General features: G+C 42.8%; 1 protein-coding gene and 1 long non-coding RNA gene across 3 annotated transcripts in view; one reads left to right on the forward strand and one right to left on the reverse strand.

The window, feature by feature from the left end:
* The window catches only part of oaf (out at first), a 36,231-nt gene that overhangs the window by 2,682 nt on the left and 20,549 nt on the right, over positions 1-13,000 (forward strand). The window contains exon 2 of the mRNA XM_065432550.2: positions 12,622-12,756. Coding sequence (XP_065288622.1) covers positions 12,622-12,756 — 135 coding nt within the window. The remainder of the gene's footprint in view (positions 1-12,621; positions 12,757-13,000) is intronic.
* The window catches only part of LOC135902465 (uncharacterized), a 22,846-nt gene continuing 9,846 nt past the window's right edge, over positions 1-13,000 (reverse strand). Inside the window, exons 3-4 of one of the 2 annotated variants that reach the window (XR_010564516.1) lie at positions 8,333-8,451; positions 1-329 (exon numbers count right to left, since the gene is read on the reverse strand). This is a non-coding gene — a long non-coding RNA (uncharacterized lncRNA). Of the gene's footprint in view, positions 330-8,332; positions 8,452-12,639; positions 12,779-13,000 lie in introns of those variants that run through there. The other variant, XR_011514145.1, reaches the window with a different exon arrangement.

The following is a 13,000-nucleotide window of genomic DNA, read 5'->3' on the forward strand; positions in this document are numbered from 1 at the left end:
TGCACTGGCAACTGGAGAGTTTATTGTAACAAAGGTCAATTAATAGATGGTGCTGTGCATGACACAGGCATGATAAAAAGAAAACTCTAAAGGCACTAAAGTGTGCAACATAAATCTTTAAGTGTTAGCTGTTGTGCGGGAGTAGGCGATCTTGATCTCGCTGAATTGCTTGGGGTCTGAAGGTCCTGCTTCTTACACGACATTGCAGTGTAAAGGATGTTTTACAGCATTCTTGCTTAAACAACTACACTCCTCTGTGAGTGTTCCCTGGCTTTCTAAGCATACAGTGGTGCAACCGAAGACGGTATGACGACATTGGGATGATGATTCTGAAATGATAATAGTACAAGGGTCATTCAGGTCAATCTGGGACATTTTTAAAAACAAATAGAGGAACAAATTTCAAAGTGTGGAAAGTGGATTTATTTTTCCACATAACCTCCAGCTAAAGTTATACACTTATCGCAGCATTCACCTAATGCCTGAAATGCTTTGGCATAAAAAAGATTTATTATTATGACAAGACCATTCTAGGACACCATTCTTCACTTCATCATCAGTGTTGAAATGTTTTCCTCCAAGGAATTCCTTCAGGGGCCCAAACAGGTGGAAATCACTTGGTGCTAAGTCAGGACTATAGGGGGGGGGGTGTGGTGATAGTATCTCCCAGCCAAGTTCCTGGATTGTTCAGAATGTGCGTTGAGCGGTACGTGGTTGTGTATTGTCTTGCGGAAAGACCACACTCTTTGCGATCAAACCCGGATGTTTCTTCCATAAACTCTTGTGCACATCACACAGAACATGGCAGTAATACTCACTGTTCATAGTGACATCATGGGGTGAAAAATCAACATGAATAACGCCCTGTTTATACCAGAATGCACTTGCCATCACCTCACCAGCAGACGCAATTGTTCGAAATTTCTTGGGAGGTGGTGATTTCATATGCTTCCACTGTATCGATGCTCTTTTGGATTCTTGGGTGGAATGGTGAAACCATGTTCCGTCACATCTCAACATGCCATTCAGAAAATCCTGGCCTTCCCGTTCATAGTGTTCCTTTAGTTCTCTACATACTTCAAATCTTCTGTGTCTGCCAAAAGCAGACAGCTGCTTTGGGACCCAGCATGCACTCACTTTTTGGAACAACAGATGATCATGAATTATTTGTTCACTGTTCTTAACAACAGATTACATACCCTTGCAATTTCAAGACAGGTTGTGCGACAATTGTCCACGATCAGCTGCTCCACACGCTGAATATTCTCAGGAATGACTACCGTGGGCTGTGATTTACCACGACCGGGATTGTCAGTAATAGAGATATGGCCATCTTTGAAGTGCTTACACCATTTAAATGTCTTACTGCGACTGAGTGTCTCATCACCGTACTGAGCCTGAAGTCTTCTGTAAATTTCAGCAGGTTTTATGCCCTTGTTCACTAAAAACTTCATCACAACACGCTGCTTTACATAGACGTTTCACACTGTTGTCTGCCATCTTGAATAACAGTCTATCCAGAAGCGCGGGAAATGAGTGCCGTCTACCAGTAACAGGACACAGGCGCCAGTTTCTACTGCATACGAAAACTCCAGCCTAGGCAACCATTTAAACCTGAAAGAAAAAAAAGTCCCGGATTGAGTTGGACGACCCTCGTATAATAATGACTGCATAAGGACAATGGGGTTACATCACTGGTATCATGAGAATCAGATGACAAGGCTGGAAATGACAACAATGCAACCACCGTGACTGCATCACAATGATGGTAAGACAACAAATTCATGACGACAGTGCAATGATGATGGAATAACGATGACTGTATGATGACAATGGGTAGTGGTAACAACTTTATTGAGAGACTGCTCAGTTATCATCTGGCAGGCCTGAGTCCTAGGATGGCCCCTCACGAGGAGCGACCCTTTCGGCAACGAGGGCTTTTTGCAGTTTTTCATCCGGCGTTCTGAGCAGTTCCTGCCACTTCTGTTGTGAGGGAGCTGGCAGGAGCGACCTGGGAGGGGGTAAGCCCTCACACCCCCAAAGAATGTGATTTTGGGTAGCCAATGTTCAATTTGTGCAGTTTTGAGATATTGGGTTCCATTGCCCGTTGGTAATTATGGCTAGCCAATGTGGGCTGGGGAACGATTTAGTTTGGATTCGACGCAGGATTGAGGCTTGCATTTGGAGGCGGGTAGATTCACCTTTTTTGCTTGTAGTAGTTTGTTATCTCATGGTATGTCGTCGGTGCCTCATCCATGGGATCCGAGTCTGAGGGGCACACCTCCCGGTTGATTAGACCTCGGGCTACCCAGTGCGCCTCCTTATTCCCTTGATTCCCCGAATGGGCAGGGACCCATACGAGTTCAACAGTATTTTCATTTGTAAATTCCTGTAGGACTCGCGCTGCACAGACGCCTATGCTGCCTCTCGAAAAGTTTACTATTGCCCTTTTGGAGTCGCTTATGATAGTTTGCACGGAGGGATTCATGATGGCCAAAGCCATGGCAGTCTCTTCCGCTTCCACAGTGGACAATGTTTTTATGGTCGCGGTGTTGAGAATACTTCCTTCTCCGGTCACGACACTCACTACATAAGTTTGGTGATTTTGCTTTGCTGCATCGACATAAGCGGTGTGCTGGTTGCTTTGGTACCATTCTTGAAGGGCCTTGGCTCTGGCAGACTGCCTCTTGTCGTGTCTCCCAGGGAGCATGTTCTTTGGTAACGGTTTTATAACTGAACGGCGTTTGACCGCACCGAGTAATGTTGTTCTTCCTGTTGAATTCATGACAGGATTCAGCCTGAGTTTACTTAGAATGACCCTGCCAGTTGCGGTGCTGGAGAGTTGTTCACGTTGGGCTGTTTTATGGGCCTCCACGAGTTCGTCTAGGGTACTGTATATACCTAGCTCAAGTAATCGTTCAGTGTTTGCATACCTCGGGAGACCAAGGGCAGCTTTATGAGCTGTCTGAATGACGCTGTTAACCTTTTCCTTGTTAGAAAGGCGTAGGTGGTAGTAAGCGAAGAAATACAGGATGCGACTGATCAGGAAAGCCTGCGTCAGATGGCAGATATCAGCCTCCTTCATACCGCGGTGTCCTGTGGCTACTCGTCTGATTATGCCACATATTTGGTGGGCTGGCGTCCGTAATCGGACAATCTCCTCAGAATAACGGGTGTTATGTTGAATTAGCATGCCCAGGACTCATATAGTCGGTACGGGCGGAACTGGGCCGTCTTCCATACTTACTCGTATAGGTGAGGTGGCGTCCCTTTCGGTGGCATGTTTGGTTGATTTATCTCGGATGACGAGAAGCTCCGATTTTGTCGGCGAGCACGCTAGACCATTCTGTCGCACAAAATTTTGTGCGGTATCTGCGGCCGCTTCTAATGCTTCCGTGATTTCTCCATCGGAATCGCTATTGGTCCAGATGGTGATATCATCAGCATAGATGGAGTGTTTGATATGTGGGATCCTTTCCAGTAATGGAGGCAGGTTTTGCATGGCCACATTGAAAAGGAAGGGGGAGAGGACCGCACCCTGAGGGGTGCCCCTTGTACCTAATTGAAATTGGCTGCTTTTAATGTCCCCAAAATGTATTTCTGCAGTGCGATCCTTGAGAAAGCTTGTAATATAGCTATAAGTGCGCTTCCCGACATTCATTTGGGCTAGATTTGTGAGTATTGAAGCGTGTGAAACATTGTCAAACGCTTTACTCACGTCCAGCACTAGAATTGTACGGGTGGCTCTTATAGGGCCCGGATGTAGGATATCTGGCTGAATTTGCCACATAATGTATTGAGTTGACAGATTTGATCTGAAGCCTATCAACATATGGGGCAGAAGGTGTGACGAGATTTGGACAACAAAGCTGGAGTGGCCTCGACACCATCATGACGACAGTATGACAACAAATTTAAGATAACGGATGTATGCAGATCTAATTTTAATCCTAGCACTTACCATTTTAACAACATTCCCTTAGATTTCGTCATGTCATATAAATATCTTGGCGTACACATTACAAATAACTTTTGGACCATTAATATAGATTATGTCATGTCATTATTAATGCTAATCACATGCTTGTGTACTTACAGTGGAACTTTTCCAAGGCATCATCTACTTTAAAACTACAGCTTTACAATACTCTAATACACTCGAAACTTGAATATGTATCTGCAATATGGAATCCCAGTCATGTTAATCTTATTATTTCACTTCAGCTAGTGCAATATAACTCTACTTTTCATTTTTTCTAATTATAACCTAACTGCAAATATAACCTCAATGAAAACTAACCTAGCACTTATTCCACTAGCTAACCGCTGCAAGGTCGCCAGTCCCTTTCACTATTTCATAAAATAAATTTATCGTACAACACTCATGACGCCTTCATACTGCGGCCTCAGTACATTTCAAAACATGTCGATCATCGAAGTAAGGTAGGAATTTATTCATGTTACACATTTCTTTCAATCTTTAATCCCCCGTACATCTCAGGAATGGAACCACCTTCCCTCATGTATCGTAGCTGTCATGAATAAAAATTTTTCACGGAATGTTACCTGACATTATATAATCAGGAGAATTATTATATTACCAAAATTCACTGCACTTGTTTATGTGTTTGGTTACATTACTCCACTACTTCGTAACCACTCTCCTCTTTAATGCCGTAAGGTCCGAAGGGTCATCATCATCAGCCTGGTTACGCCCACTGCAGGGCAAAGGCCTTTCCCATACTTCTCCAACTACCCTGGTCATGTACTAATTGTGGCCATGTTGTCCCTGCAAACTTCTTCATGTCATCTGCCCACCTAACCTTCTGCTGCCCCCTGCCCCCTTCCCTTCCCTTGGAATCCAGTCTGTAACCCTTAATTACCATCGGTTATCTTCCCTCCTCATTACATGTCCTGCCCATGCCCATTTCTTTTTCTTGATTTTAACTAAGATGTCATTAATCCGCTTTTGTTTCCTCACCCAATCTGCTCTTTTCTTATCCCTTAACATTACACCCATCATTCTTCTTTCCATAGCTCGTTGCGTCGTCCTCAATTTAAGCAGAACTCTTTTCGTCAGCCCCCAGGTTTCTGCCCGATACGTGAGTACTGGTAAGACACAGCTGTTGTACACTTTTCTCTTGAGGGACAGTGGCAACCTGCTGTTCATGATTTCAGAATGCCTGCCAAATGCACCCCAGCCCATTTTTATTCTTCTGGTTATTTCGGTCTCATGATCTAGATCCGTGGTCACTACCTGCCCTAAGTAGATGTATTCCCTTACCACTTCCAGTGCCTCGCTACTTATCGTAAACTGCTAAACATTACTTTAGTTTTCTGCAGATTAATTTGCAGACCCACCCTTCTGCTTTGCCTCTCTAGGTCAGTGAGCATGCATTGCAATTGGTCTCCTGAGTTACTAAGCAAGGCAATATCATCAGCGAATCTCAAGTTGCTAAGGTATTCTCCATCAACTTTTATCCCCAATTCTTCCCACTCCAAGTCTCTGAATACCTCTTGTAAACACGCTGTGAATAGCATTGGAGAGATCGTATCTCCCGGTCTGACGCCTTTCTTTATTGGGATTTTGTTGCTTTCTTTATGGAGGACTACGGTGGCTTTAGAGCTGCTATAAATATCTTTCAGTATTTTTACATATGGCTCATCTACACCCTGATTCCGTAATGCATCCATGACTGCTGAGGTTTCGACTGAATCAAATGCTTTTTCGTAATCAATGAAAGCCATATATAAGGGTTGGTTATATTCCGCACATTTCTCTATCACCTGATTGATAGTGTGAATATGGTCTATTGTTGAGTAGCCTTTACAAAATCCTTCCTGGTCCTTTGGTTGACAGAAGTCTAAGGTGTTCCTGATTCTATTTGCGATTACCTTAGTAAATACTTTGTAGGCAATGGACAGTAAACTGATCGGTCTATAACTTTTTAAGTCTTTGGCGTCCCCTTTCTTGTGGATTAGGATTATGTTAGCATTCTTCCAAGATTCCGGCACGCTCGAGGTTATGAGGCATTGTGTATATAGGGTGGCCAGTCTTTCTAGAACAATGTTCCCACCATCTTTCAACAAATCTGCTGTTACCTGATCCTCCCCAGCTGCCTTCCCCCTTTGCATAGCTCCCAAGGCGTTATTTACTTCTTCCAGCGTTACTTGTGGGATTTCAAATTCTTCTAGACTATTCTCTCTCACATTATCGTCGTGGGTGCTACTGATACTGTATAAATCTCTATAGAACTCTTCAGCCACTTGAACTATCTCATCCATATTAGTAACGATATTGCTGGCTTTGTCTCTTAACGCATACATCTGATTCTTGCCTATTCCTAGTTTCTTCACTGCTTTTAGGCTTCCTCCATTCGTGAGAGCATGTTCAATTCTATTCATATTATAGTTCCTTATGTCAGCTGTCTTACGCTTGTTGATTAACTTAAAAAGTTCTGCCAGTTCTATTCTAGCTGTAGGGTTAGAGGCTTTCATACATTGGCGTTTCTTGATCAGATCTTTCGTCTCCTGTGATAGCTTACTGGTACCCTGTCTAACGGAGTTGCAACCGACTTCTATTGCACACTCCTTAATGATGCCCGTAAGATTGTCGTTCATTGCTTCAACACTAAGGTCCTCTTCCTGAGTTAAAGCCGAGTACCTGTTCTGTAGCTTGATCCGGAATTCCTCTAGTTTCCCTCTTACCGCTAACTCAATGATTGGCTTCTGATGTACCAGTTTCTTCCGTTCCCTCCTCAAGTCTAGGCTAGTTCGAGTTCTTGCCATCCTATGGTCACTGCAGCGCACCTTGCCGAGCACGTCCACATCTTGTATGATGCCAGGGTTAGCGCAGAGTATGAAGTCTATTTCATTTCTAGTCTCGTCATTTGGGCTCCTCCACGTCAACTTTCGGCTAACCCGCTTGCAGAAGAAGGTATTCATTATCCGCATATTATTCTGTTCTGCAAATTCTACTAATAACTCTCCCCTTCTATTCCTAGAGCCTTTGCCATATTCCCCCACTGACTTGCCTCCAGCCTGCTTCTTGCCTACCTTGGCATTGATGTCGCCCATCAGTATAGTGTATTTTGTTTCGACTTCACCCATCACCAATTCCACGTCTTCATAAAAGCTTTCGACTTCCTGGTCCTCATGACTGGATGTAGGAGCGTAGACCTGCACTACCTTCAATTTGTACCTCTTATTAAGTTTCACAACAAGACCTGCCACTGTCTCGTTAATGCTATGGAATTCCTGTATGTTACCAGCTATATCCTTATTAATCAGGAATCGGACTCCTAGTTCTCGTCTCCGCTAAGCCCCGGTAGCACAGTACGTGTCCGCTTTTTAGCACTGTATATGCATCTTTCGTCATCCAAACCTCACTGAACCCTATTATATCCCATTTACTACCCTCTGATTCCTCCAATAACACTGCTAGACTCGCCTCACTAGATAACGTTCTAACGTTAAACGTTGCCAGGTTCAAATTCCAAGGGTATTTTAAGTAAAATAATAAAGTGTGACTGCCAGTTTCAGTCAAAATGAAGTACAATTTCTTCAAAATTACATTGAGCACTTTTGATTGTTTTGGAATGATTTGCATTTTCATGTAACGAATTAACATTGTGATGAAGCATGTGATGCCTGGTGGTAATGTCCGTCAAGCTGATTTACAAAGAGCAAATGACAGAGTTTGTGCATTAGCAAGTAGGAGCTTGCTACATTGTTTTTGTTCTAGTCATCATGGTTATAATGACTAGAAAAGAAACAAGTTGGGACTCAACGTGTTACTTCTCTGTTTGTCATAAAATGCCCTTAAAAGCAAGTAAGCTTGTGTGTCAAATTTTAGCATTCCCGCTCAGTGCGATACCAAACTGTAGACTGCTGCTTTCCTGATGGGGCTCACACCCCTCTATCGGGTAAACTTGCAAACATTTCCTGGTGAGGCACATAGCTCAAGAGGACCTGTTGTCATTATGGTGACCGTTGAGCTTCTCATGGTGTGGCTTGGGCAGCTTGCAGACCAATAATCTCTTGAGGCAAAGCGCAAAAAAGCACGATGACAACAGAAAGGAACGAAGACACAGCGCTGTGTCTTCGTTCCCTTCTGTTGTCGTCATGCTTTTTTGCGCTTGGCATCAAGTTATGCAATACCAACTAGCCCACCAGTCTGTGCTCTTGAACTTCAATAATCTCTCTTTTGTCGGTCTTCCAGAAAAGAAAAATGATGAAGCCATGACAAAGATGCAAGAAAAAAATGATGAAACAAAAGTTAGTCCAATAAATTAACAAATCAAGGTTCTAGTTGAAGTGTTCAGAAACATGCCTTGTGGGGATTCAGGCCCTTGATGTTGCTTCCATTGGTCACACATTCACTGTTGACTTATAAGTCCAGGAACAATAGAGTCCGAAAGGATGAACAAATATGAGCAGCATTCGTGGAGGCTGAAGTCATAAGAAAAAAGAGCCTCAATTACTATGGTGGAAGTTTGGGTGAGTTTGTGATTTATGCATGACTAAGAACAGTGTACACGCATGTGCATTTCTTTCAATGGTGTCTGTGTGGGCTCTGCTTAGTGAAGCCTTGTTTAGATGACAAATCTTTCTGCCAGATACTAGGCAATAAACACTCATTTTATTATGTCTCAAATGCAATCAATCTAATTGTATTACCAGAAGTACATTTGCCACTAATTTGCAGTGAATTTAGCTCAGTTTGTCATTATGCAGAAGCAGCCAAAACTATTTATTATTTATGCTGCATTCCATGTCGGGAATTTTAGCAACATGGCTAAATAACAGGAGCCGCGTTTGAATTGCCTTTAAACAGCAGTAACCTTACAATTATTATTAGTTTCCACATGTAAGAAATGACTACAAGAATCTGTTTTATCCGCCTCGCACGCAAAGTTGAGATTGCAAAGCAGTGATTTTTTACTCACCGGTGCACATGCCCAGAAGCTGCAAGGTTAGTTCACTTTCATGGGTAGTCTCCAAACGCACTGTGCTCAGCGATGAATTATTGCACTAGCTAGCAAATTTTTTCTAAGCAACACGGCATATCACTAACGATGGAAGCCATGCAGTCGTTATGCCAGTGAAACGCTGCAACTGATAAAGTTCACTGTCCTTATAAACATTTGCTTTGTGGCATCTACCGAATGTTGGATGCATAAACTGGCTGAGATGCTATTGTCATCTAATTAAAACAAACCTGCTGCTCAAACGAAATGACCACCTGGTTTGCAAATATTACTGCCATACAATTTGAATCGATAAATGGCCTGGACTGCAATCGATGCCAATGAGCTGCTGCTTAGAGAATGTAAGTGACGTCCTAAAACCTTTATTAAAGTAATAAAACACAGACTTATTACTTAATAACAGAAGTCTAATAAAAACAGTAACCTACTTAGTTTGTATAAAATGACGTGGTAACTATGTTTGTCGGTTATTATATGTACATATACAGATAAAATATTTAGTTGCATTGAGCACCCCTAGCGTAAAGAATACAAATTAATGCATGTGACCAAATTACAGTAGCTCCATTACTGTAACTGTGGCGTGTTCCACTTATGCTGGAACACGCTACGGTTGATTTTTCAGTCTCTTTGGCGATCGCTGGAACTGAGTGCACGGGGCTTGGTCTGTGGCTGCAAGTGGTGACACAACGGCATAAAACTGAGAAAAATGGTGTCGCATGCACTTCTCTGGCTGCGAACGACACAGACCTGATCAACCAGCTACGGAAAGCTAACAGAATTTAAAATGGTAAATTGAGGCTCGTAGACAAAACAGTAAACTCATAAATTGTACTTATTCACCCATGCAGCACAATGAAATGTGGCAAGAAAGCCTTTAAAAAGGGGTTCCGAAACATTCTTATAAATAATCGTAGAATAGCCTCATTATTAAAGGACGTTTTCTCACAAATATCATGCCGCAGTAATTTTTCGAATTTGTCAAGTGTAAGCAAGATTATTGCAGTGACACGCAGCTTTATTTTTTCGTCCTCGCTAGTGTGCTGCAAGCTACACAGGGGAGAAGCCAAGGGCGCAAAGCCCCATTGAGAGTTGACTGTCTGGGTGGCAAAATTGCTTGTCACGGCAGCCCACAATGGCCGTGGTAGACTGCACTGTGCAGCATGCCGCTGCTATCTTGGAAGCCTCGTGCAACTGTTGTACGTAAACCGGCAGCACAAAGATGAAATTACCTTTCTGTCTTTTCGAGATCGTAGACATATATATGATTCATTCACTTAAGGGGGCCCTGGACACTCTTTGAACACAGAAAAGAAAACAAGAACAATCTGTTAACGAGGCTCTTGTAAACATGCGAGCCAAATATTATTGCACTGCATGCCGCAGGGAATCTACAATGTCATGTCAAAAGCAGTGAACAGACACTTGGTCTCGCATATGCAATGTCATCATCAAAGCTGATCGAAAGCAGTTGTTCAACCAGTGTTATTTATTGGTTGATTTCATGATTGCGAGAAAATTCTCAGTAATGCATTATTGCTAGGTTTGAGTTAAATAAATGAAATATATATACGTCTGCGATCTCAAAAAGGCCGGAAAGCCATTTCATCTTCGCGTTGCATGTAGCGGTGTCTGCTGTGTGTGGTCTTCAAGATGGCAGCGGCATGCTGCCTAGTGTAGTCTACCGCAGCCACCATGGGGTGCCGCGACGCTCAGCTTTTGGCCGAAGCTTTGCTCTCTTGGCTTCTCCACTGTGCATTTTCCAGTGCACTAGTGGAGATGAAAAAAAGAGAATGCCGAGTATCAGTGCGATAACTCTGCTTAAAGTTGAGATTCATGGGACGATGTACTTTCATAGTGAGGACATTCAATGACTAGTTATAAAAGTGTTTCAGGGCCCCTTTAACTGAAAACTAGCAATTATGTGTTACTGGTAATGTCTTCGTGCTCATGAAATCAGGCAATAGCTGGTGGTGTGTCCAGCTGCTTGTGATGATGCTGCATGGCAAAATTGCAGAAGCGAGAGGAAGTGATATTTCTCTATTTTTTTACATCAGATCATAAAATTCCTGTTGCATGCATCATCATCAGCCTATTTTTATGTCCACTGCACTATGAAGACCTCTCCCAGTGATCTTCAATTAGCCCTGTCTTTTGCTAGCTGATTCCAACTTGTACCTGCAAATTCCCTAATATCCCACCTGATTTTCTGCTGTCCTCGACTGCGCTTCCCTTCCCTTGGCACCCTTTCTGTGAGTATAATGGTTCACTGGTTATGTGCCCTATACATTACATGGCCTGCCCAGCCCCATTTCTTTCTCTTAGTGTCACATAGAATATCGTCCATCCCCATTTGCTCTCTGATCCGCACTGCTGTCTTCCTGACGTAACATTTTTTTTTGTTCCATCACTCTTGGCACGGTCCTTAACTTGTTCTTGAGCTTCTTTGTTATCCTCCAAGTTCCTGCCCCATATGTTCTGTTCATGCTATTTCCAAAGATGCTTTGTGTGACAGGATTTACTTTCGTGTTTGTGAACTGCCACAGAGTTATCAGATTGCACTGCAACCATGCATGATGACATGCCACTCAAAGGTTTACTTATATGTTTTCACAAGCTATGTTTTGTAGCAGGGTTGTGGAGGAGTATGTGAAACTCTCGAACATTGTGGGAAAGCTCTACATTGTGAAAACAAGCAGCCTTCACCTACCTTCGGTAAAGATGTGACCCCATGCAATTTGTCACATTATCCTTGCTTTTCTTTTTGCTACTTATGTTTTTCACACCAGGTTCAGATAGAACAAATTACTTATATAATGACTGCATGTTGCAGAATTATTGTGTTTACAAGTGGTTTCAATCATATTATAGTTAGCCAGAGAATAAAATTAACACTCATCTCATCACAAATTTATACCACAGCAATAGAAAAAAAAAACATGGGATTTGCATTAAGCAAAACATATTGGAGAGAAAATGAAGCAGATGAGAGGGAAAGGTGTCTTGATCTTCTTTTGGCATGGTCTTCTTTTTGGGGGTTTGTTTTAGAAGGATACTTAATTCAGAAAGGCACCTAATTCTCATAAGTAAAGAGGTTATGAAACACTCAAATAATGGTGACAGAGTTGTCAAGGTAGGCTATCTTGCTAGATGTTGCTAGTGCCGCAGTTGTGTGTTTTTGCTTGTTGATATGCAAAGGCTAGCCAAGTATGCTGCTCGGTTGATTAGGGGAATTATATTAACTTTTGAGATAAAACAGCAGAAATTTTAATTATGTGAGCTGCAGATCTGTCGCATTGAAGGAAGAATAAAGGAAATCCCACTCCTGCTGGGTTGTACTCTGCATTGTTTTTTCTTCTGACGGTCTAATGTTATTTTGCTCCTCACTGCAATGTGTTGTCACCCTTCTTCACTCTTGCTTGTGTCTTGCAGGTTCTGCCAGTGACATGTTTCAGATTCAGCATAGAGCCACTAATGCCCCCCCCCCCCACCACTGGATGTAGTGTTTCTGTATCATGAATGAGTGAATTATTTCGTAACTGTAGCGAGAATGGGTCATTATTTTATCGCTGTGTTGATCTGTAGGTGCTGTGCCTAGTGTCCGGGCTGATGCAAAGCTTTGTGACTGCAGGAGGTGCAGGTGTTCCGGGTGGTGGTCCTGGCCGAGGAAGAGCAAGGCCACAGGGAGCCTCAGGTCCTGTGCTTCCTCATCCGCTTCAACCGCCTGGGCTTCATCTCGGTTGATGCCATGTCCAAGTTGCGGCAGGTCAATTGCTTTCCCTTGTGGGCTTTCAAAGAGGAGAGCCAGTAAATAGATGGAATAGATGAGGTTTAGCATCCCAAAGCAATGTGGGGGCTATGAGAGGTGTCACAGTGGCAGTCTATGGATTAATTTTGACCACTTGAGACTATTTAGAAGAGAGTAAAACTTAAAAACTTCAGAGTGATAAAAATCAAAACGAGAGAAGTTTGCGCGCAAATGAAAGCTTGAGGTTGTGAACAGCAGTAAA

This window comes from Dermacentor albipictus, chromosome 4 (genome assembly GCF_038994185.2).
Source record: "Dermacentor albipictus isolate Rhodes 1998 colony chromosome 4, USDA_Dalb.pri_finalv2, whole genome shotgun sequence".
Taxonomy (NCBI): Eukaryota; Metazoa; Arthropoda; class Arachnida; order Ixodida; family Ixodidae; genus Dermacentor; species Dermacentor albipictus.